The 24,857-nt window shown below is 37.6% G+C and overlaps 1 protein-coding gene across 1 annotated transcript; it reads left to right on the top strand.

Annotated features, from left to right (window-relative positions):
* The first annotated feature begins 6,408 nt into the window (after nt 1–6,408).
* LOC131164542 (probable zinc metallopeptidase EGY3, chloroplastic) lies at nt 6,409–24,630 on the top strand. Its single transcript, XM_058121812.1, has 6 exons — nt 6,409–7,244; nt 7,686–7,883; nt 17,853–18,077; nt 22,838–23,076; nt 23,254–23,408; nt 24,034–24,630. Exons 1-6 carry the CDS (start codon nt 6,627–6,629, stop codon nt 24,387–24,389), a joined length of 1,791 nt encoding a protein of 596 aa, XP_057977795.1. The 5' UTR covers nt 6,409–6,626; the 3' UTR covers nt 24,390–24,630.
* Nucleotides 24,631–24,857: the final 227 nt, after the last annotated feature.

Below are 24,857 nucleotides of genomic sequence, written 5' to 3'. Positions count from 1 at the left end.
GAAAAGGGAAAAAAATCATAACTCTAACTCCCTTTTACAGCCCTGAAACAGCCCCTAAAACACCCAAAAGCAGCCACACAATAGGGTTCTTGTTAGCCTAAAAAAAACACTCAAACACTAGCCACCTTGCAGTTTTTGTTGCTATTGTTGTTGCTGCTATTTGCAACATTATTTTGGCTTTTCCAATAGTCATCAAGCAGCCCTAATGACCTCCCTTTGCTGCCATGATATATTTCCTAAAGTAGCCCCATGTTAATTTTGGTGTATTCCCAAGAGGGGGGTTGAATTAGGTATTTAAAATTCTTTCCCTAGGTCAACCAATCTAGCAGCAGTATTACACAAACCTAGGGTATTTCTATTTAATCATAAAACCAATTAACATATGTACAACATATAATGAATTAAACAAAATACATACATGTGTTGAAAATGAAAGTGCGGAATATAAACGGCGAAAATAAAGAGTACACACACGATATATTATCAGGATTTGACCTATACTGTCTACATCCCCGCCTCTACCTCGCAAGCCCAAAGATTCCACTAATGCTCACTTAACGGGTGGAGCGGCACCGGTTACAATTAGGTCAATTAACAAGGGTGATCTCAACCTACACCTTACCAGGATGGTGCACCTAACTTTCCTAACTGGGTCTAAGCCAATTTAGGTCTATTCAACAACGCTAGTCTCCCTCTTCAGGCTCGTGCCTGGAATATAACAAATGTGCATAAAATTTTGCATACACGAAAATGCTTATTACACAAGCAAATATGTACCACTACGCACAAGTACTAATTAATGCACATCAATAATATATGAACTATAAGCTCGGTGCTCTATGTGTGCAATCAACACTCAGAATAATGACTTTATCTAATCAAGCACAAGAGTGGCTTTTAGAACTACCTTTGAAACTATGTATCACTATATCTCAATCACAAGCTTAAGGTTTCAAAGATTACTACGAAGGGTATTCTAAATATTTATAAATAGTACTTTCTCAATATTCAAGCACAAGGAGATATTTAAAAATAAGCTAGTAAAAAGATTTTTGCACACACAAAATACAAGCCCAAATGAGTCTTGCAATAACAATGCAAAGACCCACTTAGCTATAGGATTTTTCCCACATAAGATCTATCAAATTAAATCGGTGGAAAAAATCCTTACTTAACTCTCAATATGGCAATCAAATATCTCAAACAAGATTTTCAAAAGTTCAAGCACAAGAGATATTTTTGAAAAATAAGCTTGTCAAAAATAGTTATCTTCACAACACAAGACAAGCTTTTGAGTCTTGCAATGAGAATGCAAAAACTCACAAGCTTAAGAAGGTTTCCCCAAAAAATGAATTTACTAAATCACTGGGGAAATCCTTTGGGCTTAACTCTTAAGAAAATCAACAAAGCAATCACAAGTGTGAGAGTATAAGCTAGTGCAGGATCTCTCAAGATACTCTTACTCAAAAGGATTTGGCAATAGAATGATCATATGGATGAGTATATGGGTTGTGTATAAAGAAAGGGCACTCAAAAATTCAGAGAGAATTTTCTTAATCTAACTCCCTAATCTTGTCTTAATTTAGCAAATGATCTCATATATATAGACATAGGAAGAATTATGATCGTTAATGACATATTAGTCATTTTGAAAAAGTATGAGTGACGTTAATAAATTTTAATTTCGTTTTTACCTCAATAATTCTCGCCAACCCAAGAGCACCGGTCGACCGAACTTGAGGTTTGGTTGACCAAGTGACTATGTTCGGTCAACCGGGAGAAATTTGAACTGAAGGGATTGTCGACCGGACTTGGGTGGTTCAAGGGTGATTTTCCAATTGTGTGTGGTTCGGTCGATCGGGCGGTTGGCAATTCCCACGTGGGGGTTCGGTCGACCAGGGCGTTGCCCATATAATTCTAGTCGATCGACCAAGCAGTCAATATGTTGACCTAGGGAGGTTCGGTTGACAAAGCTGAATAAACTTGGCTAGGTTCGGTCGACCGTACTGTGGTCAAACAGTTAACCATTGGCTAGTTTGGTTGACCAAGCTGAATAAGCTTGGTTGGTTTGGTCGACCGAACATGCCCTTTTTGTGCATTTCGATCTTTTTTTTTTCTTATAAAGTTGCCCCTATTCACATAATAATCAACACTAAGATTATGAGGGTCATTTTCATGCAATTTTGTGGGTCCTATGGTCGATCTAAGACCTTTGAGTATATATCCTAAAAATCTGGCATCGGTAGGTGATCCCTAAGGTCCATCTATGGTCATGAGCTTATAGTCTACATGCATAATATGCAGATTATTACAGACCTTTTTTTAATTAAGATTATAGACCCAAATAGAAATTACAATAAATAAATATCAACTAGGGTCTTCATTTTCCTTTGGGTCTCCAAGTGCCATCATATGATATTGCCAAGATAAGCCTGCACATTAACTCGACAAACATTAAATACTTGAGTATTTGTCATAATCAAAACAGGGTATGATCCATTAAGTCAACAATCTCCCCCTTTTTGATGATGACAAATACTTGCCTACTTCTCCCCCTTTTTGTTAAGTCCTGCCTACGGATTGCACAACCCAATCATGTGGGGGTAATATATGATATCAGCTAGCTATCCATCTTGAGAAAAATTTCAGTATTAAACAGATATAACAGATGATTTACATGTATATAGAAATTCTCTTTGCCAGAGTAAGTTTATGTTGAAAAATATGATTTTACCAATCTTATATAAGTATGAGTACAAATTTACATGATTTATCAGTTACAGTTAATTATTTATATGATATGTTTATAACACACTAGAACTTATGTTGCCACACATTGATGATAATCTATCCCATCTTACTGAGAGGTGTCTCACCCAAGAATTTAAACATTTTAGGAAACAAAGACAGCCGTATAGAGCGAGTTTCGAGGTAAAGGAGGCCTTGGTACTATAGTATTAGGGTAAGTGTTTTGAGTTGGGTATATGTCTGTGTAATCCCTAGGATATGTTATGGATTTTTGGGGATGTGTATTTATAGAGACAGTAGAACTTTGGTATTGTATATGAGGTTCAGATACATTATGTTTCCGCTGCATAGATAGTATATAATTATGGACAGGTATATCCCGGTACCCTACTTTGGGTCCGAGTTGACTTTGTTGATATTATTATGGGTATCAGAGTAGATTTATTATGCATATTTATATTAAAAGAAAGACAGGTCGTTACAGATAATATGCTTCTCTACCATACCTACCAAATTTTGATTAACCCAAGAGTTCAATAGGTTTTTCCCAACAACTTTATCGTTGGCCAAAATTGCAGATACATTATTCCCTCTATTTATCCCATGATTCCTCTATTCCTTCCAACTATGACATCTTTGGAAGAAACTTGGTTTTAAAAGTTTTCACTTTTACCTATCCTCCAACTTAACCTTTTCTTTTATTTCTTTTATTTCTTTAGTCTTCATCAAAGGTTGGCATCACCCTTTTAGGTTTTCAAATCCCAAATCAATTAGGCTTCCACTATAAATTTTATGTCTATTTCTAGTAATATCTTTTGTTTTTTAGCTTATTTCTTGAAAATAATCTTGGTCTTTCTACCCTTAATTGCGATCAATGTATTTTAAAGTGTTATGATCCGTATTCCAACCTCAAAGTGGACTTTAAGACGTGATAAAATGTATGTTAAGTATACGAGTTTCGAGAATAATAGGGAAACTAAAACTCAAAAATCCATCCAAAAGATGACATTTATGCCCCTAGTGGTGCAAGCAGTAGACCGAAATTGTTTCTCTAAACAAGCTACCTACGTACCTTAATAGGATCAGGTCATATTGTAGTTTAAACTTTAATGAGCTTGACAATTCATTTGAGGTACTGGCGCATGCCAACTAGGTTAGGACTTTCCTTTTGTACCATAATGTAAGTCGAGGGTATGGTTAAAGAAGAAAAAAGATTTAATCAATTTTATTAGGGTAACATTAGTCAAGGATTACCTATGATGTATGTCCCTGATCATTTTTCCCTTTTTTTTTTTTTTTTGGTATTTCCCTTCTTTTATCTTTTGCTTTTCCTTTTGTGAGGGGATCTTGAATCCTCTTTTTATTTGAGATTCACTTGGGGCTTTATTTTAATCTTCTTGAAATTGCCCCCAATGTCAGGGGTGATCCTTTAATAGTGTATTCAAGAAATAAAATTTTCGAGCTAAATAGCGCTAACAAAGGATTTCTTATTTGATTTTCTTTTAGGTGGCATAAAGATGATGTGTCATCCTTTTGGCAGTAACCATCACCCCAAATGAATTACCAGAAACTAGGGGAACCAAATGCATGTTAAATTTTTAGTAAACTAACCTTAAGTAAAATTTGGTTTAAAATTAAGGCTCGAATGGGTTACTAGTGGTAAGTCAATGCATTGTTTGGTTCCATCATTTGATCATAACACAATCATTACACCTATAAAACACTAACCACAATTAAGATTAAAAAGCCGAGAAACCTTGCTCATTTATGTCACAAAAAAAAAAAAAAAACATACATTACATCAAGTAAAGTACTTTTTTACAACGTCTGAATTGATAGGGTGTGGTACATCATCTCCATCCATATTAGCTAATAATAGTACTCTTCCTAAGAATGCCTTCTTTACAACATAAGGTCCCTTGTAATTCGGAGTCCATTTTCCACAAGGAACATTATGGATTGGTAAGATTTTTTTAAGACCATATCTCCTTTTTGAAATTGTTGAGGATGCACTTTTTTGTTATAGGCTTTCATCATTCTTCTTTGATAAAGTTGTCCATGAACCAAAGTAGCCAATTTTTTCTCCTCAATAAAATTTAGTTGATCGTATCTTGCATTTATCTATTCTGCCTCTTCCGATTCTACTTCCTTCAAAACTCATAAAGATGGTATCTCAACCTGACCCAAAACATTCGCATCCATTCCATTTACCAACGAATAATGAGTTGCCCCAATAGAGGTATGAATCATTGTCTTGTATGCCAACAAAGCAAAAGACAACTTCTCATGCCAATCTCTATAAGTATGTGTCATTTTGCCCAAAATGTTCTTAATATTCTTATTAGTTGCTTCAACTGCCGCATTATTCTGCGACATATAGGATGCTGAATTGTGATGCCCGATTTTGAATTGGGCACATAACTTTGTCATCACCTCATTATTCAGATTCATGGCATTGTCTGAAATTATCATCTCTGACATCCTATATCTATATATTATCTCTTTAAAAATGAAACGAAAAATCATGTTTTGAGTAACATCTGGATATAAGACATTCCATTTTAAGAAATAATCAATGACCACAAAGATGAAGCGATTACCATTGCTTTCTTAAGGCGTTATTGGTCCAATCACGTTCATGCCCCATGTAGAGATGGACCATGGCATGGATAACACGTGGAGTTGAAATGGTGAGACTTGGATACGATCTCTATAAATCTGACACTTGTGACACTTCCTTGTATATCTGATACAATCCCTCTCCATGGTTGTCCAATAATATCCAAATCTTAAAATTTTATGGGCCATTGAATGCTCGCTTGCATGTGTACCACAAATTCCTTCATGTACCCCAGCATAACTTGTTGTGCTTCTTTGTCACGACACAACGTAAAAGTGTCATATCATGACTTCTTTCTGTTGTGCTTCCTTTGTCTCGACATAACGTAAAAGTGTCATGTCATGACTTCTTTTGTAAAACACATCTCCCTCTAAGAAAAAGTCCCACTAACCTTCCGATTGTTCTTCCATCATTATTTGATGATCTTATAGGATATTCTCCCCTTTGAATATATTGTTTTATGTCAGAGAACTAGGAATTTCCATCAACTTCTTTTGCAACTAAATATACATTTATGAAATATAGTTGTCTTTCAATAAAAAAAAATCAATTTTTTTTTGAAATGATGATGTCTGAGGTCCTTTGGACACTTGACTAATTCATCGAGATAATAGATAATTTTTTCTACCTTTTTTCACTTGTACACCAAAATATTATTTTAAATGGAAAGCCATAATTACAAAGACGCAAGTCATTTAATTAGGATAATTTTGAAAGACTCAAGTCATTTAATTGGGATAATTTTGATTTACCACCTTAGCCTTAAGTTTACCGTCTAGTCATTAAACCGAAAAAAGTAAATACTTTGCTTATAAAAGGTTAAAATTCCTTGCTTTTAATTTTTTATTTAAAAATTTAAAAATTTATTTACCAAATACGGTAAATCTATTTTTTACTTTTTTAAAAAAGTTGAAATAAAAAAAAGTTTCATTATAATCATATAATGCTTCAGCCAGTATTTTCCTCTTCCATGAGATAAAGATTACTAATAATTTTATATTTGAAACATTAATAAACTACAAGCGGAAGCTCAGCCACATAATTTCCAAATTTTCTGCGTCTGCTTCGGATTTTCGGCTGGGTTTTTGGTGGGGTTTTTTCATCTTCTTGTCGCTTCTCACTCTGCCTCGGACCTTCTGCAACTCTCTAGATCAATATCTAACTTCGTCTCACAAAATGCTCAAAACCCAGCTCCCCAGCCATCCCACCATGCCCTGCTCCAATTCTCCAACCTTACCTACATTACTCTGCTTCTCCAATGGCTGCCTCCACCGCCGCCGTCTCCATCACTCCGTTCTCTTCCCCTCCCGCATGGAATCTCAGAAGAAATCCAAAGACCCCAACAGCTACGCTTCCATCTCTCACCAAACACCCATTTGGACCGGGATTAACCCACTTCTCATCCTCCTTCTCGACCATCCCCTACTACAGGAGACTTCTGAAGTCATCGATCAAGGATGACAAAGAAACGGAACCCTCGTCATCTCCATCTCCATCTCCATCTTCTTCTTCGACACCGGTTGCTTTGGCTCCAGAGAAGCGGAGCACCGAAGGTGTTACGCAGAAGAATGAATTGGCCGCTGAAGTTGAGTTGGGCAAAGGAGGCGAGATTGGATCCGGGGAGAAAGAGAAGCAGCAGGAGGTGGATTGGAAGACGGACGAGGACTTCAAGAAGTTCATGGGCAATCCTTCGATTGAGGCCGCGATAAAACTCGAGAAGAAGAGGGCTGATAGGCGGCTCAAGGAGCTGGATAGAGAAAATAGTAATAACCCGGTTGTGGGGCTTTTCAATAGAGTTGTTCGTGATAGTTTAGCTAGAGAGAGGGAGAGGTTAGAGAAAGCGGAGGAGGCTTTCAAGGCTTTAGACCTTAACAAGGTGATTACTTGTCATACTGATTTTCTTATTGGTATTATGGCATAGTCTTGCGAGCAGTTGATTCCAAAACCAAAATTTGTTCGGAAAGTGACTGAATCCGTTTCATATTGTGCTCTCTTTTGTTTTGTACACAAATAAATCCTAGATATCGCATTAAAATTCCCCTTTTTAAATTTTTTTTTTAATTTCTTTAGTACAGTCTCAGCACTATTAGCATGAAACCACGAATGATGAGTTCCCTGTTATTTTTAACGTACGTGCATTCACTTATTTTTATTTTTGTTTTTCAATTAAAGCGAAGTATCTGTGTCATTCTGTAGAACCATTCAGTATGAACGGCGTTCCTTCCCCAGAATTATTTTACTTTGGTTTGCATTCTGTTATTCTGGTTTGTTTCAAGAAGTGGAAGCATTAATTTTGAAATTGATTTGAATTTGGCAGTTAAAGAGCTGTTTTGGGTTTGATACATTTTTTGCAACCGATGCTCGGAGATTTGGAGATGGAGGTATTTTCATTGGGAATTTGAGGAAACCCATTGAAGAAGTCATTCCTGTATTGGAGAAGAAGATCTCTGAAGCTGCAGGGAGGGAGGTTGTTTTGTGGTTCATGGAGGAAAAGAGCAATGACATCACAAAACAGGTAAATCAGGATAAATTCATTTTTGATGGTGGTGGCATAATTTGTAACTTTTTTTGTAATTGGAATCTTAGGATGTAATGTAGCTGTCCTAATGTATTCTTAAAATGTGTATTTTTTTTCTCCCCAAGTCATGTAAACAATCTTTTTAATCATGGAGGTGAGCCTGCCCATATCTCGCCCTCCTTAGCCCCCCCATGGCATGGGAGCCTTGTGCACTGGGTGTCACACATATAAGCTATTCGCTAAATTTACCATGGCTTTATATTAAAGCCATCATTATTCCTTTCAACAACATTTGTTTAATTGTCTCCATGATTAGTCATTGTTGCCTTTATATAAGATTTATGGCATCTTTGTAGGGTAAATGTAGAAAAACATATTGAATGATCTGTATTTGGTAATCTCACTGATTATCTGTCCTGGCAGCGAACCCAAAATTTTTTTGCCAGACCATTTTCCAAGTGGTTGACAGGGTGTAATTTAACCAAATCATTAATTACAGTCCCACTTGCAAAATCAGGGCAGAAAAAATTTAGACATCCTTAAAATAGTAAAGCCTTGTGAAAGTTGAAACACTCATTCTAGTCATCTGATTTCTATATGTAACAAAGTTTAAATTGGCTCATTAATTTCTTGTATTAGCGGTGAATCATTAACTACTGCTCCTTTGATGTGCAAAGTACTATTAGTTGCTAGTCAATGCACAGGTGTTTGGGTTTTGTAAACTGTTTATAGTGTGTGTATATCTAACAATCAAACTGAGGTATTATTAGTCGGATATTTTATTTAAACTGGAAAAAGCCCAAACCATGCTAACTGCCAACTATATAGAAGCAATTGTGAAACAGTTGTTTGTCTCTTTGATGTGAATCTGAGAAATCCATCTCAATAGACCAGAAAACAGGACCAGTATAGGGGAGAAAAGTTGTGTATGTTTGTGTGTGTGTGTTTGTGTGTGTGTGTGTTTGTGAGAGAGAGAGAGAGAGAGAGAGAGAGAGAGAGAGAGAGAGAGAGAATTGGTTGGAGGATAATAACTCTCCCTGACCAACCATACTTCTGAATAAAATATTTCTGGGGACAAAAATGCCCCCAATTACAACCTCATACTAAAGTAATGCTACTCACTCCCTCTCAAGCTGGGATTGCATAAATAAAACAAGTATAAACTTATGCTAGACTAATGCTGCCATTACTTTCCCATATTCACCTTCAAGCTAGGGTTGCATGAATATCACCCAATCCCAGTTTGGTACAACCGTACAAACAACAGAGAAAGAAGTTCTAAACATGGTCTTCATGAACAAATCTCCTAGCTTGTTATAAAGATTTCACAGGCAGAATGGTCATGGGCACAATTTTCATGACAATATTTCTCACAAAATTACTGGCAACTTTGATGTGCTTAGCCCTCTTATGAGATGCAGGATAACTGGTTATATAGATAGCAGCATGATTATCACAATCATATCCAGGTCCTGTCAGTGGAAATACCATCTTTGATGCAAGAGCCTTCAACTGTATTTGCTCATGCCGTAGCTTGCTTCATCAATGGATTGTCCCTTTTTTTTTTTTTTTTTTTATATAAGTACTTAATTTTAAGTTCTTTTCAAAATAAGTACTTTTCTTTAAGATGTTCCAAACAGTTTTTTTTTTCGTTTACCATGCTCATGTAGCTTGAACAGTTTCTCTGGAGCAGTAGCAGACATATTACTAAAAGCATTTGTAGGAATGTCCAGGGTAGGACTAAGAAGATCTTCTCATCAAATGGGGAATTGCTAATAGCTTAAGTACAAGAATGGATTTATCCAAAGAATATCCTTCACTAGAAAAATATGATCTTCTCTTCAAAAGGGACACGTCTACACAGAAACAGAGTTTAAGATCATAATGCCTATAGTTTCGAGTTCTAGAATAACCAATATGCACTCAATAGCATGAGACAACTTGTTCTGATCAGCATCTTGAACTTGCACAGAATAGGTGCACTCAAAAACAAAGCGAAGGGAATTTTCCCTCCTAAGACGCTAGATAGCATCCTATTAATTGAGTAACAAGCTGTAAGGACAGCATCAGTCCATAAGGTTCTAGGAACACGCATGTGTAAAAGCAAAGATTGCTGTAAGTAAATGGTCTAATCTTCCTTTCAGCCCCTAGATTCTGTTGAGTATGAACATAAGGAGTCTGGTGAGAGGTCCTTTTTATCTCCCTTTATCTAACAAAAGATCTGAATTTTATTTTGAATGAATTAATTGCCATTATTAGATTCAAAAACTCAATTACCATTTACCAATGTCAAATTGATTCTTTATTTCATTGTAAAATTGGACAAATACATGGAGAATCTGAGACCTATCTCTATTAGCAAATATTGCCAAGTTCTGGGAGATAAATTTTCCACACAAGGCACAAAATACACCAGATGGGGTATTTGAATTTACAGCAATCCCAAATATCTGAACAAGAAAAAATAAGGACTCAGTATGAGTCTCAATCGTAGGAGGATATGAAGATCCACTGTATTTGCCTGATTGACTTGGGTGGCATCCTGTTGATGCCCTTCAATGAACTTCTGTTGCCAATTAAGAAAATGTGTTTTTCGTAATTGACACGCTAGGAACTCTAGATGAGAAACAAACTTAAAGATTGGAAAGACTTACTGCACCTTAGGAAGAGATGGATATTTTAGTCAAGAATGCTACTGATCCAAAGAAGCACCATGAGAGGAGAATGAAATTCTGTACAAGAGAAACTAGAACTACCACCACTTCTATTAAAGTAACATAGATTGTCCTTTTCAAGCCATCCGCCAATATTATTTGTCTTATAACTAACACAATAAGAAGGATTAAAGGTCATTGAATGGTTAAGAGTTTCTGTCAAATAATTGAAACAAGTTCAAGAGAAATTTGGGCACATGTGATATAAATGATAGGGAACTAGATAAAAAGAGAGGATATCCTTGCAATCAAAGTAATTGAACTATCAATTCGAGGAACTTAGGAGTATTGATTGAAACAAATCAGGTTTACTAGGGACGAGCACTAAAATTAATAATATAAAGATGAGAGATGAAGAGACTAGAAGCCTCATCTTACTTGAATGGTCCATAGTAGCACCTAGTGGAGTAGAGGGTTGAGTTTAGTGTTGCTTGGATTGGGTGGTTATACTGCCCTTGGATACAATTATGATGTACTCAGCCCTGGCTACTAGGGGTGCTGGAATGATCCACTTCAAAATACTGCTGGCAAACTTGTTGGCAGAGCTTGGTTTTCTGTGGAGATGAGGAGATCCCATGATTAATCAAGTGCGTGTCTTTCTTTTCTACAATGGGTGCAGACATGAACATCTCTACTTGAACAACCAAATCTATTCCACAACCTCTATATAGCTGCCTTTCTTTTGGGCAGAGGTAGCCCCAACCTTTGTTAAATTGTCTTTGGGCGAAGCTTGAGAGGACGAGCAAGATCCATATTCGGTGATGCTCTGAATTCAAGCATATGCATATATATATATATATATATATATATTATATTTAATATGGAAGAAATTGATTAATGAGAGCACGAAAAGAGTACAAGAATTGGTGACATCCTCCTATGAAAATTTAAATGCAATTGCAAAAATGTACCTCTCCAATTTCTTTGCATATCAAACACAGAATTCTTTAAAACACCCTTGACTTGACAAATGTGCCCAAAGCAATGGAGGAAAACAACCCTATATGTGCACTATCCAAATCAACACTAATTAGCGCAATAAATTATAAAGTCTAATGAGCAATTCCTATTTCATTTTGTTAAAAAATATGTTTATTTTTATTTATTTATTGTGACTTTTATCACAGCTGTTGGATCATCTCTAAATCCAACGGTTGTGTAGTGTCATATATATGTTTGTAAGCCATGGGAAAATATAAAAATTGCTTGTCATTTTGTGTAAGGAGAGCTAGAGTGGGGTTCTCTCTAGGAAGAACTTTTCTTCAACGGGTTGAAGGTAAAGGGGTGTACAGGGGATCTGGGATTGGGGAAAGATTGATTAGATCTTGTACTGCCATCGTTTCATAGTGGATTTTTCTCAAGGTGCACGCTCCGTAGACGTACGCAACCTTGCCGAACGACGTAAAATCTCTTGTCTCCATTTTTCTATGAATGTTCTTTGTGTGATTTATTTTGATGATAAGAAGATTAAAATTGCTGCGCGTCAACAAGTGGTATCAGAGCACGTTTTTGATTGGGTGCAGATTTGATAGATCAGATCACATCGAAATTTTTTTTTTCGGATCTGAAGTTTTTCTATGGGAGTGTTCAAGATTAGAGTTGTTTGTTCAGATCAGATTGAGGTACGCGAAGATTCAGATCATGTGCCAGAAAATTATTTCAGAATTTTTTCAATTGAAGGAGTATCATTTTTCAATTGAAGGTGTGAAAAAAAAAAATTTGGAAGAAATTTTTTTTTTTTTTCTGTGAATGAAGAACATGATGAACAGTGCCAGAATTGGGTGACAGACCCAGATTTAGAATCTGGTCGGGTCGGAGTGCGGGTTGAGGCGTGGATCCTCCCCGTGGAGCGCTGACGTCACGCTGACGCAGAAGCTGACGCAGGTGCCGTTGTTGACGTCATCCAGACGTCAGAGGAGAGAAAAAAAAAGATAAATTTTTTTTTTAATGGCGAGTACTTCGACGGCCAAGTTCGAGGTGGAGCCCTTTAATGGGAAAAATAATTTCAGTCTGTGGCAGAGCATTGTGAAGGATGTGTTGGTCCAACAGGGACTGATTAAGGCACTGTATGGGAAAGAAGACAAGAACCCAGAGACCATGTCAGATGATCAGTGGGAAGAGTTGGAAATGAAAGCGGTAAGTACCATTCGCTTAAGTTTAGCTCCAGAAATTAAATATAGCGTGTTGAATGAAACATCACCATCAGAGCTTTGGAAAAAATTGGAGAATATTTATATGTCCAAGTCTCTAGTTAATAAACTGTATTTGAAGAAACAGTTGTATCAATTGAGGATGACTGAGGGCACAGAAGTCAGAGACCACCTCAATTATTTCAATAAGATAATCACGCAGTTGTTGAGTATTGAGGTAAAAATTAAGGAGGAAGATAAACCACTGATTCTGTTGTATTCGCTTCCCATTTCACTTGATACTTTGAAAACCACACTACTGCTAGGTTAGGAGACTCTTACAGTTGATGAGGTGACTACTGCCATTTTGGAGCATGAGAATTTTCACAAACCAGATCATCCAGGACATGGAGAAGGGTTGGTGGCTAAGGGTGAGTCTAGCCAACAGCGGGGCAGGAATTCTAGCAGGAGTAATTGGAATCGAGGGAAATCTCTATCCAAATCCAGGGGTAAGAGTGGGAACTGGAGGAGTGGTTGTTTTTATTGCGGGAAAGAAGAGCATATGAAGAAGGACTATCTAAGGAGGAAAAGAGATTTAGAGGAAGAGAACAGGAAGAAGACTGAGCAGGCTACTGTAGTGGAGAGCAGTTCATCAATTTTTGATGGGGATCTTTTGGTTGTTACTACAGGTTCCAATTACTTAGCCAATACCTGGACTTTGAATTCGGCGTGCTCATATCATATGTGTCCATACAAGGATTGGTTTGACTCCTATGAACCAATCTCTAGAGGGACGGTGTTGATGGGTAATGATGCTTATTGTGGTATTCTTGGTATTGGAATGGTCAGAATGAGGATGTTTGATGATGTGATTGGAACCATCAGGGATCTGAGGCATTTTCTAGATCTGAAAACGAATTTGATTTCCTTGGGCTCTTTGGATAGTAATGGTTTCTCTTTTTCAGCTAGGGATGGTGTGTTGAAAGTGGCTAGAGGTTAACTGGTAGTAATGAAAGGTCATCTAAGTAAAATTTGTACACTCTGGTGGGTAGCATAGTGACAGGTGGAGCTGCAGCTAGCACCTCTTCAGATACAGATACAGATACAGATACAGATACAGATGATACTACTCTGTGACATATGAGGTTGGATCACATGAGTGAGCGTGGTTTGTAGGAGCTGCATAGACGGAACTTATTGGGAGGTAATTCTTGTTGTAACCTTAAGTTCTGTAAATACGGTTTGTTTGATAAACAACGCAGGGTGAGTTTCAGAACAGGAAAGCATACGAGCAAGGAGGTGCTGGAGTACATTCATTCAGATGTATGGGGTCCAGTACAGGTACATCTCACAGTGGTGCTATTTATTTTGTTTCATTTATTGATGATTTTTCCAGGAAAGTCTGGGTGTATTTTTTGAAGCACAAGAGTGAGGTATTCAGTAAGTTCAGGGAATGGAAAGCTCAAGTAGAGAAGCAAATAGGGAAGCAGGTGAAGTTTCTGAGATCTGACAATGGACTGGAGTACAAAAACAGCCAGTTCATTGACTTCTGTAAAGAAGAGGGGATCACTAGGCACTATACAGTTCCACATGGGCCATGGAAGAATGGGGTGGCTGAAAGGATGAACAGAATATTACTAGAGAGGGCAAGGTGTATGAGGATTCAGGCTAATCTGCTTAGGTCATTCTAGGCAGAAGCAGTGAGTATGACATGCTACTTGGTAAACAGGTCTCCTTCTGTATCTATTAATGCAAAAGTTCCTGAGGAGGTATGGACAGGTAAGTCAGTAGATTACTCTATGTTGAGAATATTTGGTTGTCCATCATATGTGCATGTGCGTGAATAGGACAAATCAAAGTTGGACTCTAAATCCAAACTGTGCGTATTTCTTGGTTTCCAAGAAGGAGTGAAGGGATACCAGTTGTGGGACCCTATAGCACGGAAGGTGGTCATTAGTAGGGATGTGGTCTTCGATGAGGAAGCCATGTTGAAGGAGAACGTTAATAAGAAGGTGGATTCTAATTCAGCGGGAGTACCTATTCAGGTGGAGCTGGGCAGTATTCATAATTCAGGTATGGGTAATACTCAGACTACTGTTGTTGATTCTGTTGCATAGGATACAGTGAGACAGGCTATAGTTCCTCAATAAATTCCTCAAACAGGTGATAGACATGAGCCTACAGGGCTAGCCATCTGCAGAGAAAGGAGGAATGTTAAGCCTCCGATTAGGTATGGGTTTGAGGACTTAGTTGCATTTGCTCTGATTACTAGTAGTGGAGATCCTTTTGATTTTCAGGAAGTAGTTCAGAGTTCTGAAGGAGATAGTTGGCTTGGAACCATGGTTGAGGAGATGGAGTCTTTTCATAAGAATGACACTTGGGTGTTGGTTTAGAAGCTCAAGGACAGGAAGCTGATTGGTTGTAAGTGGGTTTTTCAGAGAGAAAGAACCTACTTCAGAGTCAGAAGGAATAAAATATAAGGCCAGGTTAGTAGCAAAATGATACAAATAGGAAGAAGGTATAGATTATAATGAAATCTTTTCTCTTGTTGTTAAGCATGCTTCTATTAGATCCTTGTTAGCATTGGTTGCCATGCATGATTTAGATTTGGTACAGATGGATGTAAAGACAACTTTCCTTCATGGTGAGTTGGAGGAAGATATCTTTATGGAGCAACCGGAGGGGTTTGTGGAACAAGGTAAAGAGCACCTGGTATGTAAGTTGAATAGGTCTCTTTATGGTTTAAAGCAATCCCCTAGGCAATGGTATAAAAGGTTTGATTCTTATGTGTTGAGGATTGGGTATGTTAGAAGCAGTTATGACAGTTGTGTCTACTTCAGATTGCTTAACAGTGGTGTATATGTGATCCTTATGCTATATGTGGATGACATGTTGATTGCCTCTAACAGTATTGATGAGTTGAATGTGTTGAAAGTCAGGTTACAGGATGAGTTTGAGATGAAGGATCTTGATGCAGCTAAAAAGATCCTTGGCATGAAAATCAGGAGGGATAGACAATAGAAGAAGCTGTGGTTGTCACAGGGTAAGTATATTGATAAGGTGTTGGAAAGGTTTAACATGGATAAGGCTAAACCAGTAAGAATACCTCTAGCTGCTCATTTTCAGTTGTCTGCTAAACTGTGTCCTTTTACTGATGAGGATAAGTTGGATATGACTAGTGTGCCTTATGCCAGTGTAGTAGCGATTTGATGTATGCTATGGTATGTAGTAGACCAGACTTGTCATATGCAATTAGTTTGGTAAGCAAATATATGGCTAATCCAGGTAGAATGCATTGGGAAATGGATTTTCAGATATTTGCGTGGCACTTCTGACTATGGTATCCTGTTTGAAAGTAGTGATGATTGTAATGTTCAAGGTTATGTGGACTCCAATTATGCAGGTGATTTGGATAAGAGGAGGTCCACTTCTGGCTTCATTTTTACCATGGCTGGTGGTTCCATTAGTTGGAAGTCTATGTTGCAACCTATTACAGCTTTGTCTACTACAGAAGCTAAATACATAGCTTTGGCAGAGGCAGGTAATTAGGCTTTGTGGTTAACTGGACTGATTCAGGAACTTGGTGTTATGCAGGATAGGTTACACGTATTCTGTGATAGTCAGAGTGTGATCCACTTGGCAAGGAATCAGGTCTACCACTCTCGCACGAAACATATTGACGTGCGGTACCATGCAGTTAGAGGTTAGGTTGAAAGCGGTAAGTTCCAGTTATTGAAGATCCACACAGATGGAAATGTTGCAGATATGCTCATGAAGCCTATTACATTAGCTAAGTTCAAGCACTGTTTGGACTTAGTTAATGTAGTCTCTTGTTGATTGTTGATAGAGCATCCTAGAGCGTGGCGATGGAATGTTGTGCTTGGCTGTGATTAAAAGCCAAGGTGGAGATTGTTAAAAAATATGTTTATTTTTATTTATTTATTGTGGCTTTTATCACAACTATTGGATCATCTCTAAATCCAACGATTGTGTAGTATCATATATATGTTTGTAAGCCATGGGAAAATATAGGGATTGCTTGTCATTTTGTGTGCAAGGAGAGCTAGAGGGGGGTTCTCTCTAGGACGAACTTTTCTTCAATGGGTTGAAGGTAAAGGGGTGTACATGGGATCTGGGATTGGGGAGAGATTGATTAGATCTTGTATTGACATCGTTTCATAGTGGATTTTTCTCTAGGTGCACGCTCCGTGGATGTAGGCAACCTTGCCGAACCACTTAAAATCTCTTGTCTTCATTTTTCTGTGAATGTTCTTTGTGTGATTTATTTTGTTGATCGGAAGATTAAAATTGCTGCGTGTCTAACACATTTCATAGTCATTTGGCTATAATAATATAATAAAGGAATAAAGAAATTCTCCCCTCCCTCCCTCCCTCTCTCTCTTGATTTTTGCCTTGTTTTGGTTGAAAGAACGTGTCTTGGATCTAAATGCACCAACATATATGACCCAAAGTTTGTGGTTGTTGGCAGAATTAAGGACTTGTTATGGTCACTCCTCTTTTTTTTGTTTCCAAATAATCTTAATTGGTTGGGAGAAGTATTTGAATTGCCAAAATGCCAGAAAATAAGTGAATTTGAAAATTTTTAAAGGGGAACTAGAATTTGTGGAGGAACTTTAACTTAAAACTAAACCTTAGAAAAATAATATGCACCTTTATGGACAAATTGCTGGCACCAATATCACCTGGATTGATGGTCTCTGCCTTCCATTGCAGATCCTCTTTGTGATCTCTATTGAACTCCATTAGACTCGGTTCTGTACACAATGCCGTTTCCCTATATTCTGTTTGTACTTGCGGAACCACATTTGTCTCTTTCTCTATCAGGCCCGATCATGATTTTTCTGTTTTCGTCTACAAACTGGGTTATTTTATTGCATAGCCAATTGAAAGTTGCTATTTATGGGCATTTAGGTCTATAAAGTTTATTAGGGTAAATATGTGAATTGAGTTTTCCCTACATTCTTGCATGCACACACACAACCTCTCTCTCTCTCTCTTGTATACATAGACTTATGTATTTATATTTTTAATACAAAAACGTGTGTGTGTGTGTGTGTGTGTATTGCATTTAAAGCTTAGTTTTGCAATTATTGTTTTTGAAGGTTTGTATGGTGCAACCCAAAGCAGAAATGGACCTCCAGTTTGAGTCTACAAAGCTGAGCACTCCTTGGGGTTATGTTAGTGCAGTAGTCTTATGTGTTGCAACTTTTGGGACAATAGCTTTGATGAGTGGCTTCTTCCTTAAACCTGATGCTACATTTGATGACTACCTAGCTAACGTGGTGCCTCTATTTGGCGGCATCATTTCCATTTTGGGAGTTTCAGAGGTATGTTCTTGTAGTTGAGATTCATGATTGATCAATGAATGGTCCAAGTTTTAATTGGTAATTTGTTCTATCCTATTAATTTTTATAGGATGACTCCATGAATCTTGGGGCTTAGGGTAGGTATGTTTGTGTTTTGTGAATTTTTTGTGAAAACAAAAATTATACAACATAAGTTTCTTTGCTACCAATTTAGAAATGAAAATGCATTTGAAACATCTTAAATATGACCAATAATTTTGTCTAATGATGCGGACTAGGGTATTAGGCTATATATGTTAGGTTGGGTTGTGTTTTCTAGCTGTTATATTCATCTAATTGCCAATTTGTGGTATGTTTCTAGTGATTGGATTCATCTAATCACCAATTTTGCATGGGGAGTGAGTTGAATTGTTGAAGGACTTTCATGTTTTATACTCATTTTCAATTCACTGCCACTTGCCATCCCCAAGTGGGTGGTCAAATGGAAGTTGTAAACAGGAGTTTTGGAAGTCCTTTGACGAGAATCCATTGAGTCCATTGGTTTTGGTTCCTCTTCCAGCTACTTAAGAGTTTTAGTGGAATGGCTGAAGAAAGAGCTAAACAAATTTGGAAGTTGCATAGCAAATATGTGAGAAGATTGCGGAGCGAAACGGGAAGGTTCTTGCTCAAAGATAACAAGCATTGTAAGTTTGATGAATTCAAATTAGGTGATATGGTTAGGATTCATCTTGGAAAGAGGAGATTTCCTCAGGGCCAATTTGGAATGCTTCAACCAAGAGCTAGTCCACTTAAATTTCTCAAGTGGATTGGTGAAAATGCATAGAAGGCTGAACTTCTAGCTGATTATGATGTTTTAGACACTTCCCATGTTGCTGATTTATGTCCTTATTATGGTGGTGATAGCACATATGATGCAAGTGAGTCTTCTTCTATGAATGGAGCATGACATAGGAGTGTACTCAAGTTGTTCTAGTGAATTTGGGCTGCTGGAATGTGACTTGATGATTTTAATAAATTCAGTTTTGAAAGTTGTGGACCAGCACATTTTTGGCGCACTTTTGAGCCCAATTTTGCAAAGGTTCGAGAGCTGGAAAAATATGCATGTCACCTATGGATTTCAAGATGAAAAAGTTCTCTTTTCATTAGATTAAATAACACATTAATTGAGTCATCTACCAGAAGTTATGGTCATTTGAATTTTGATGTGCAGTCACATATTTTGAAGAAAATATGAGACATTGGTCTTTGCCTCGTTTCTCTTCAGTTTTATATCCCATTTCATGCATGGTGATTTTTATATTTGAAGTGGTGAGCTATCTGTATTCCTAGAGTGGTTAGTTTCCTTGCTTCTGTATCTCTTTTGTGGATTGCGTTGAGTGGTGAGCAATGCTAACTATCTTATGTGAGTTTGTATGATCTGCTAGTTCCTCATTTCTTGCAACCTGGTATCATATTAGGTGTGGCTAAGGGTGGTGCTCTATGTCATGCAGATTCAGATTTCTAGTCACAAGTAAGGAGTGGGTTTGTAGTGGTGTATAATAATATATGGAAGGGGAGAAGGAATGCCAGAAAGAAATATGCTTTGGCAGGACTTTAAATGCAATGAGAGAAAATGGGTAACATTGGCGTATCACTGGTGATTTTAGTATGGCCAGGAATAGTGGGGAGGTTTCAAGAGCAGCATGTGAAGCATTTGAAGATTTCCTCTACTCAAAAGCATTGCTTGACCTACCCATTAGAAAAGGAGGAGGAGTTGGGGGAAGGGGGGGCGGGGGTGGACTTAATCTGGTCAAACTTTAGAGAGAACCTGCATTTTTGAGACTGGATAGATTTCCTCATTTACTCCTCCTGGGACAAGGTGCGTCTTTGCAAAGCTGCTATACTAGTTTGATGTTTCTGACTACCATTGTATCATCTTGGAATGTGGGGAGATGAGGGTGGGCTAAGTCCCTCCTTTTAGATTTGACACGATGTGGCTTAAGATGGATTGTTTTGGCAAATGGATCAAAGAGTGGTGGGGTCAGAAGATTAGAAGGGGCAATGTAAGTTTTGTGATGTGAGAAATTGAAGATGCTGAAAAACAATCTGAGAAAGTGGAACTCAGGTTTTGGAAGACTCAAATCTTCAAAAAGAAGGGTTGAATGCTGGGCAAAGGGAGAGAAGAAATGCAGCAAAGTCATAGCTGGCCTGGTTTCTTCATATGGTGGACATTTCGTGGAGGCCAAAGTCAAGAGCAAATTGGATTAAAGAAGGTGATTGAAACAATAGATTCTTCCATAGGGTGGCAAATACACATTGAAGGATCCCTGATCCCCTTAAATTTATCTTAGTAATGGTGATGTTTGATAGCATGCTCAAAAATGCTGAAAGTGGGGGCTGTTCCAGGGCTTCATAGCGGGCTGTGCCAGCAAAGTAAGAGTTTTTATATGACATCATCTATGTGTGGATTGTGGATGACAGCATTTTCTTTTGTGATGCTGAAGGGTAGCAAATACTCAATTGAGGTGCGTCATGATGGTATTTGAAGAAACTTCCAAGGCTGAAAGTTGACCTGGGTAGTAGCAACTTTTTGTTCTATTGGGAGAGCTTAATTGTTAGAGATTTTGGCTGAGATCTTAGGAAGCAGCATGGTTCCCTTGCCCATTATTTACCTGAGGCTTCCTTTTTTGACAACAAAAGAATTTGGAATCCAATTGTTGAGAAATTTGAAAGACTTGTAGGCTCGAGGGATCAACTTGTTTCCTGAGGAAGAATAATCCATCCAATTTTGTTCCCTACACCCTCCACAGTTGCAGAGAAGATAGAGAACATGCTGAGTATATTTTTGTGGGCAGCCAGTTAGAAATGCTGAAGATATGCAGAAACTCTCGCTCCTTAAGACAAAACTTCGCCCCAGCATATAGTGTGTGTATAAGGGAATCCTCTCGAGATGCAATAGAGTCCAACCAATGCTGTTGATTGCATGTATATTCCAATTTTGAAAACAATTTGAACGTCAAAATTCAGTGATAAGCATGGTAAAACTTAGAAAATTTGTAGTTGCAAAATACAACTTTTCAGAGTAGTTGGAGAAAGAATGAATGTATGTCTGAATTGCCTGCATGTGTTTAATGGAAATAAAAATGCATTTTCACTAAATAACTGTCCCTACAAATTAAACTAAGAGTCCTTTTCCCGTAGGGTTCTTCTCTACAAATTTAAATTTAAAGTCTTCTTGTAAAATATTATTTGCTATGTTTAAATTTTGGATCGTCCATGACAAGATGGATAACCTAGATTAGTAATAAAATCATGGCCCACGGCAAGGTAGGCTAAAGCCAGTGTTGGCCTTGCACGATGCACTCAACTTTCAAACGTGTGACAATATTTGTTTGCATCTCTTAAAGGTGTCGTATGGTTTTGAGAACCCTATTGAAAGACCTATTAATTTTGATTTTTTTTTTATGGCGAGGTGGGGTTTGGTTAAACTCCCTTCTGATAAAGGCAGGCTGGGTGTTATTGGCCTGCAGTTAATGTATAAGCCTGTATTGGGCAAGTGGCTTTGGAGATCTCTGCAAGGAAAAAATATTATGGAGAATAGGCAGTGGTTACCAAGAAGCTCACAATGTGGGGAGTTCTTTGAATGGGAATCCCTATGGTGCTGGGCTATGGAAGTTCGTTTGAAATGAAGTGGAGATTTCTTTGAAGGTATATGTTTGTGGTGGGTGGTGGCAGCTTTGTGTTCTCCTGGCATAATGTTTCATATGGCAGGAGGGTTTGGATACTGTAATGTCATATTTGGTTTGCAGAGTAGAGTGGATTAGGAATGAAATGGAGTTGGGAGTTGAATGGAGAACATGTAGAAAACAAGGAAGAAATTCGATTCCGTGCCATTTAATTCCTATTTATCAAACATGCATTAATTCCTTGGGCTTTTTCAGACTATTGACAAACAGAAACAGCCTGATCAGTTGGTGTACAGGGGCTGCTGGAAGACATAAACTGGAATCTGACTTTAAGAATAAAAAACTACAGTGACACCACAATATCTGATTGGTCTTCTTCAAGAAACTGGTGTGGAAGGAAGAGGAGGGGACTCTACAGTATGATCTTATGCAAAATCAGTGAATTCATTGTAAAATCCTGCTATTCTCTCCACAAAAATGAGGGGAAGAAGGAAACAAGGCTTTCCAAGTAGTAATCTAAAGCCCCTGCCAAAGCATTCTTTTTTGCTTGAAAGCAGTTTGGGACAGGATTCTTACATGGAATAATTTAAAGTGGAGAAATCTATTTTATAGTTGATGCATGTTGCCTCTGCAAAGGAGAAAATACTAGTAACTTTTACTTCACTGCAAATGGGTGAAAATTGGTGTGTGGTTTATGTAATGCAGGAAATTAGATGGGTTGTTGCTGAAGATGTTGAGAAGGAATTAAAAGCTTTGAAAGGTTCAGTCTGTAGAGGAAAGGATAAGAATCTTTGCTCTAGCTGTTTTTTGGTTGGTGCAGAAGGAGAGAAATGATGGGGGCAAAAGAAAAATATCTGGATATTACCAAATCATTTTGGTATACTACCTCATAGAGAGAATGTCTTGTTCATTTTTTATTTTGTTACTGCCATTCTTTTACTAGCGCAAATTATTTGTACATTGCAGTTTACTGACCCAAATCATTTTGGGTTTCTACTTTGTTGTGATTTGGGTTTCTACTCTAGTAATTCATGCATTCTTTCATTTGTCCAAGTAATGAATGCTAGTAAAGTCTGTCTCAGATATTTCAGAATTTGTATTTTTATTATCCTGCAGATAGCCACAAGGATAACAGCAGCACGTTACGGTGTTAAACTCAGCCCATCTTTTCTTGTGCCATCTAATTGGACAGGGTGCTTGGGAGTGATGAATAACTATGAGTCGCTGCTGCCAAGTAGAAAGGCTCTTTTTGATATTCCAGTGGCACGCACAGCTAGTGCATACTTGACATCACTAGTGCTTGCAGTTGCTGCTTTTGTGGCTGATGGTAGCTTTAACGGGGGTGACAATGCACTGTTAGTATTATGATGGCCTTTCAGAACTTCCAATTACTGCAATGCATTCAGTTTTGAAACCAAGCATTCCTTACACTACTTAAAAAAGCCCAAATGTTCGACTTATTTTGCTAATATTATGGTAATTTCTCTTGGTCTACATTTCACGACTCAACAAATTCTTTCATCTTTTTGCAGGTATATAAGGCCTCAATTCTTTTATAACAACCCTTTACTTTCGTTCGTCCAATTCGTTATTGGACCTTATGCAGATGATCTTGGGAATGTACTTCCTTATGCAGTTGAAGGAGTGGGAGTACCTGTGGATCCCCTCGCTTTCGCTGGACTTTTAGGTCAGTCTTCTTCCCTTTATATTGTCATTCTATAACCTAGTACCTTGGCTGAGATGCTCTGTTTTAAAGGTCTGTTAGAAGAAGCAAGAAGAAGAAAAGAGGAGAAAAAGGGAACATTTTTATGTCATTCAACTTCAGACCCAACTTGAGATACCCCGGTTTTACGAAATCATAAATGGAAAAAAGTAGTTTGTTTGAAAAATTATACATAAGTAAACATATTGTTAACAATAAGTCGTAACAATAGAAAATTATAAAATATTCTTTTGGCCATTTTTTGTCAGATGACTGATGACTTTGTCAACTTTAAGTCTAGTTGACTTTGTCACCTGGTCCCCTAAGCTGGTTTGATTAGTTGATTGAACTGCTCTAGTGGTTTGCTTGTTCGAAGCTGTCTGACCCTAGTGATCAATTTTAGGCACTGGGCAGGATTGACTACTTTAGTAACCTCCGACAAGCTTACAGGAACTTTTTCTAGAGAGAATTCTATTTCATAAATAAACAAGTTTGCAACCCTTCAGAATCTTGGAAAATTGAATCAAGCAGCCCTCAGTTTCTTGTATTGATTCCCCAGTCCAGCTTCTTATCCATATTAAAATGTCTCTTCTGCCACTTGCTTCTGTAGGAATGGTGGTGACTTCTTTGAACTTGTTACCATGTGGAAAGCTTGAAGGAGGCCGCATTGTGCAAGCTTTGTTTGGAAGAAGCACTGCAACTTTGCTATCGTTTGGTACGTCACTGCTGCTTGGTATTGGCGGCCTGAGTGGAAGTGTTCTTTGTTTGGCATGGGGGCTGTTTGCAACTTTCTTCCGAGGCGGAGAAGAAATACCTGCAAAGGATGAGATTTCCCCCTTAGGGGATGACAGGTATGCTTGGGGGATTGTCCTTGCTCTCATCTGCTTCCTAACTCTTTTCCCTAATGGAGGAGGCACCTTCTCCAGCTCATTTTTCAGTGCACCATTTTTTAGGGGTGATATGTAAATTTATTACTCATGTTACACACATACATTTGTATGTATCTTTCACTAGATCGATCGATGGCTGTACTTTGTTATTTTGCTACTTTCCGCTCATTTGGAATGCTTTAGGAAAACAAATTAGGCAGCATTTGGGAGCATATGTAAATTAGGTAGCATATATTTTTAGACGTGAATTTGGATTTGTGTGGATTTGGAATAAAATTAACATAATTTTGTATTATGTTTATTTAAATCTAACAAAATTCAAATTCTTAGTGTGAATTTCTTACTCCCAAACTTAGGTTTAGTGAAAATAGGGAGAATGGAAATTTATTTCCAGATTATGATGCAATTTTGACTATGTATTTGGCTGTTCATTTCAGCTACTTTAGCTGAAGGGAAATGATTTTTTTCTAATGATTCGTGCTGTTCAGAGCTAAGTGTTATTTAGTTGTAGTTGATTTTTTTTTTTTGGTTTTTGGTTTTTTGT

The sequence above is a fragment of the Malania oleifera genome, chromosome 9 (assembly GCF_029873635.1).
Source record: "Malania oleifera isolate guangnan ecotype guangnan chromosome 9, ASM2987363v1, whole genome shotgun sequence".
NCBI lineage: Eukaryota > Viridiplantae > Streptophyta > Magnoliopsida > Santalales > Ximeniaceae > Malania > Malania oleifera.
Note: the sequence above shows the minus strand (reverse complement) of the source record. Positions and strands in the feature narration are given on the sequence as shown.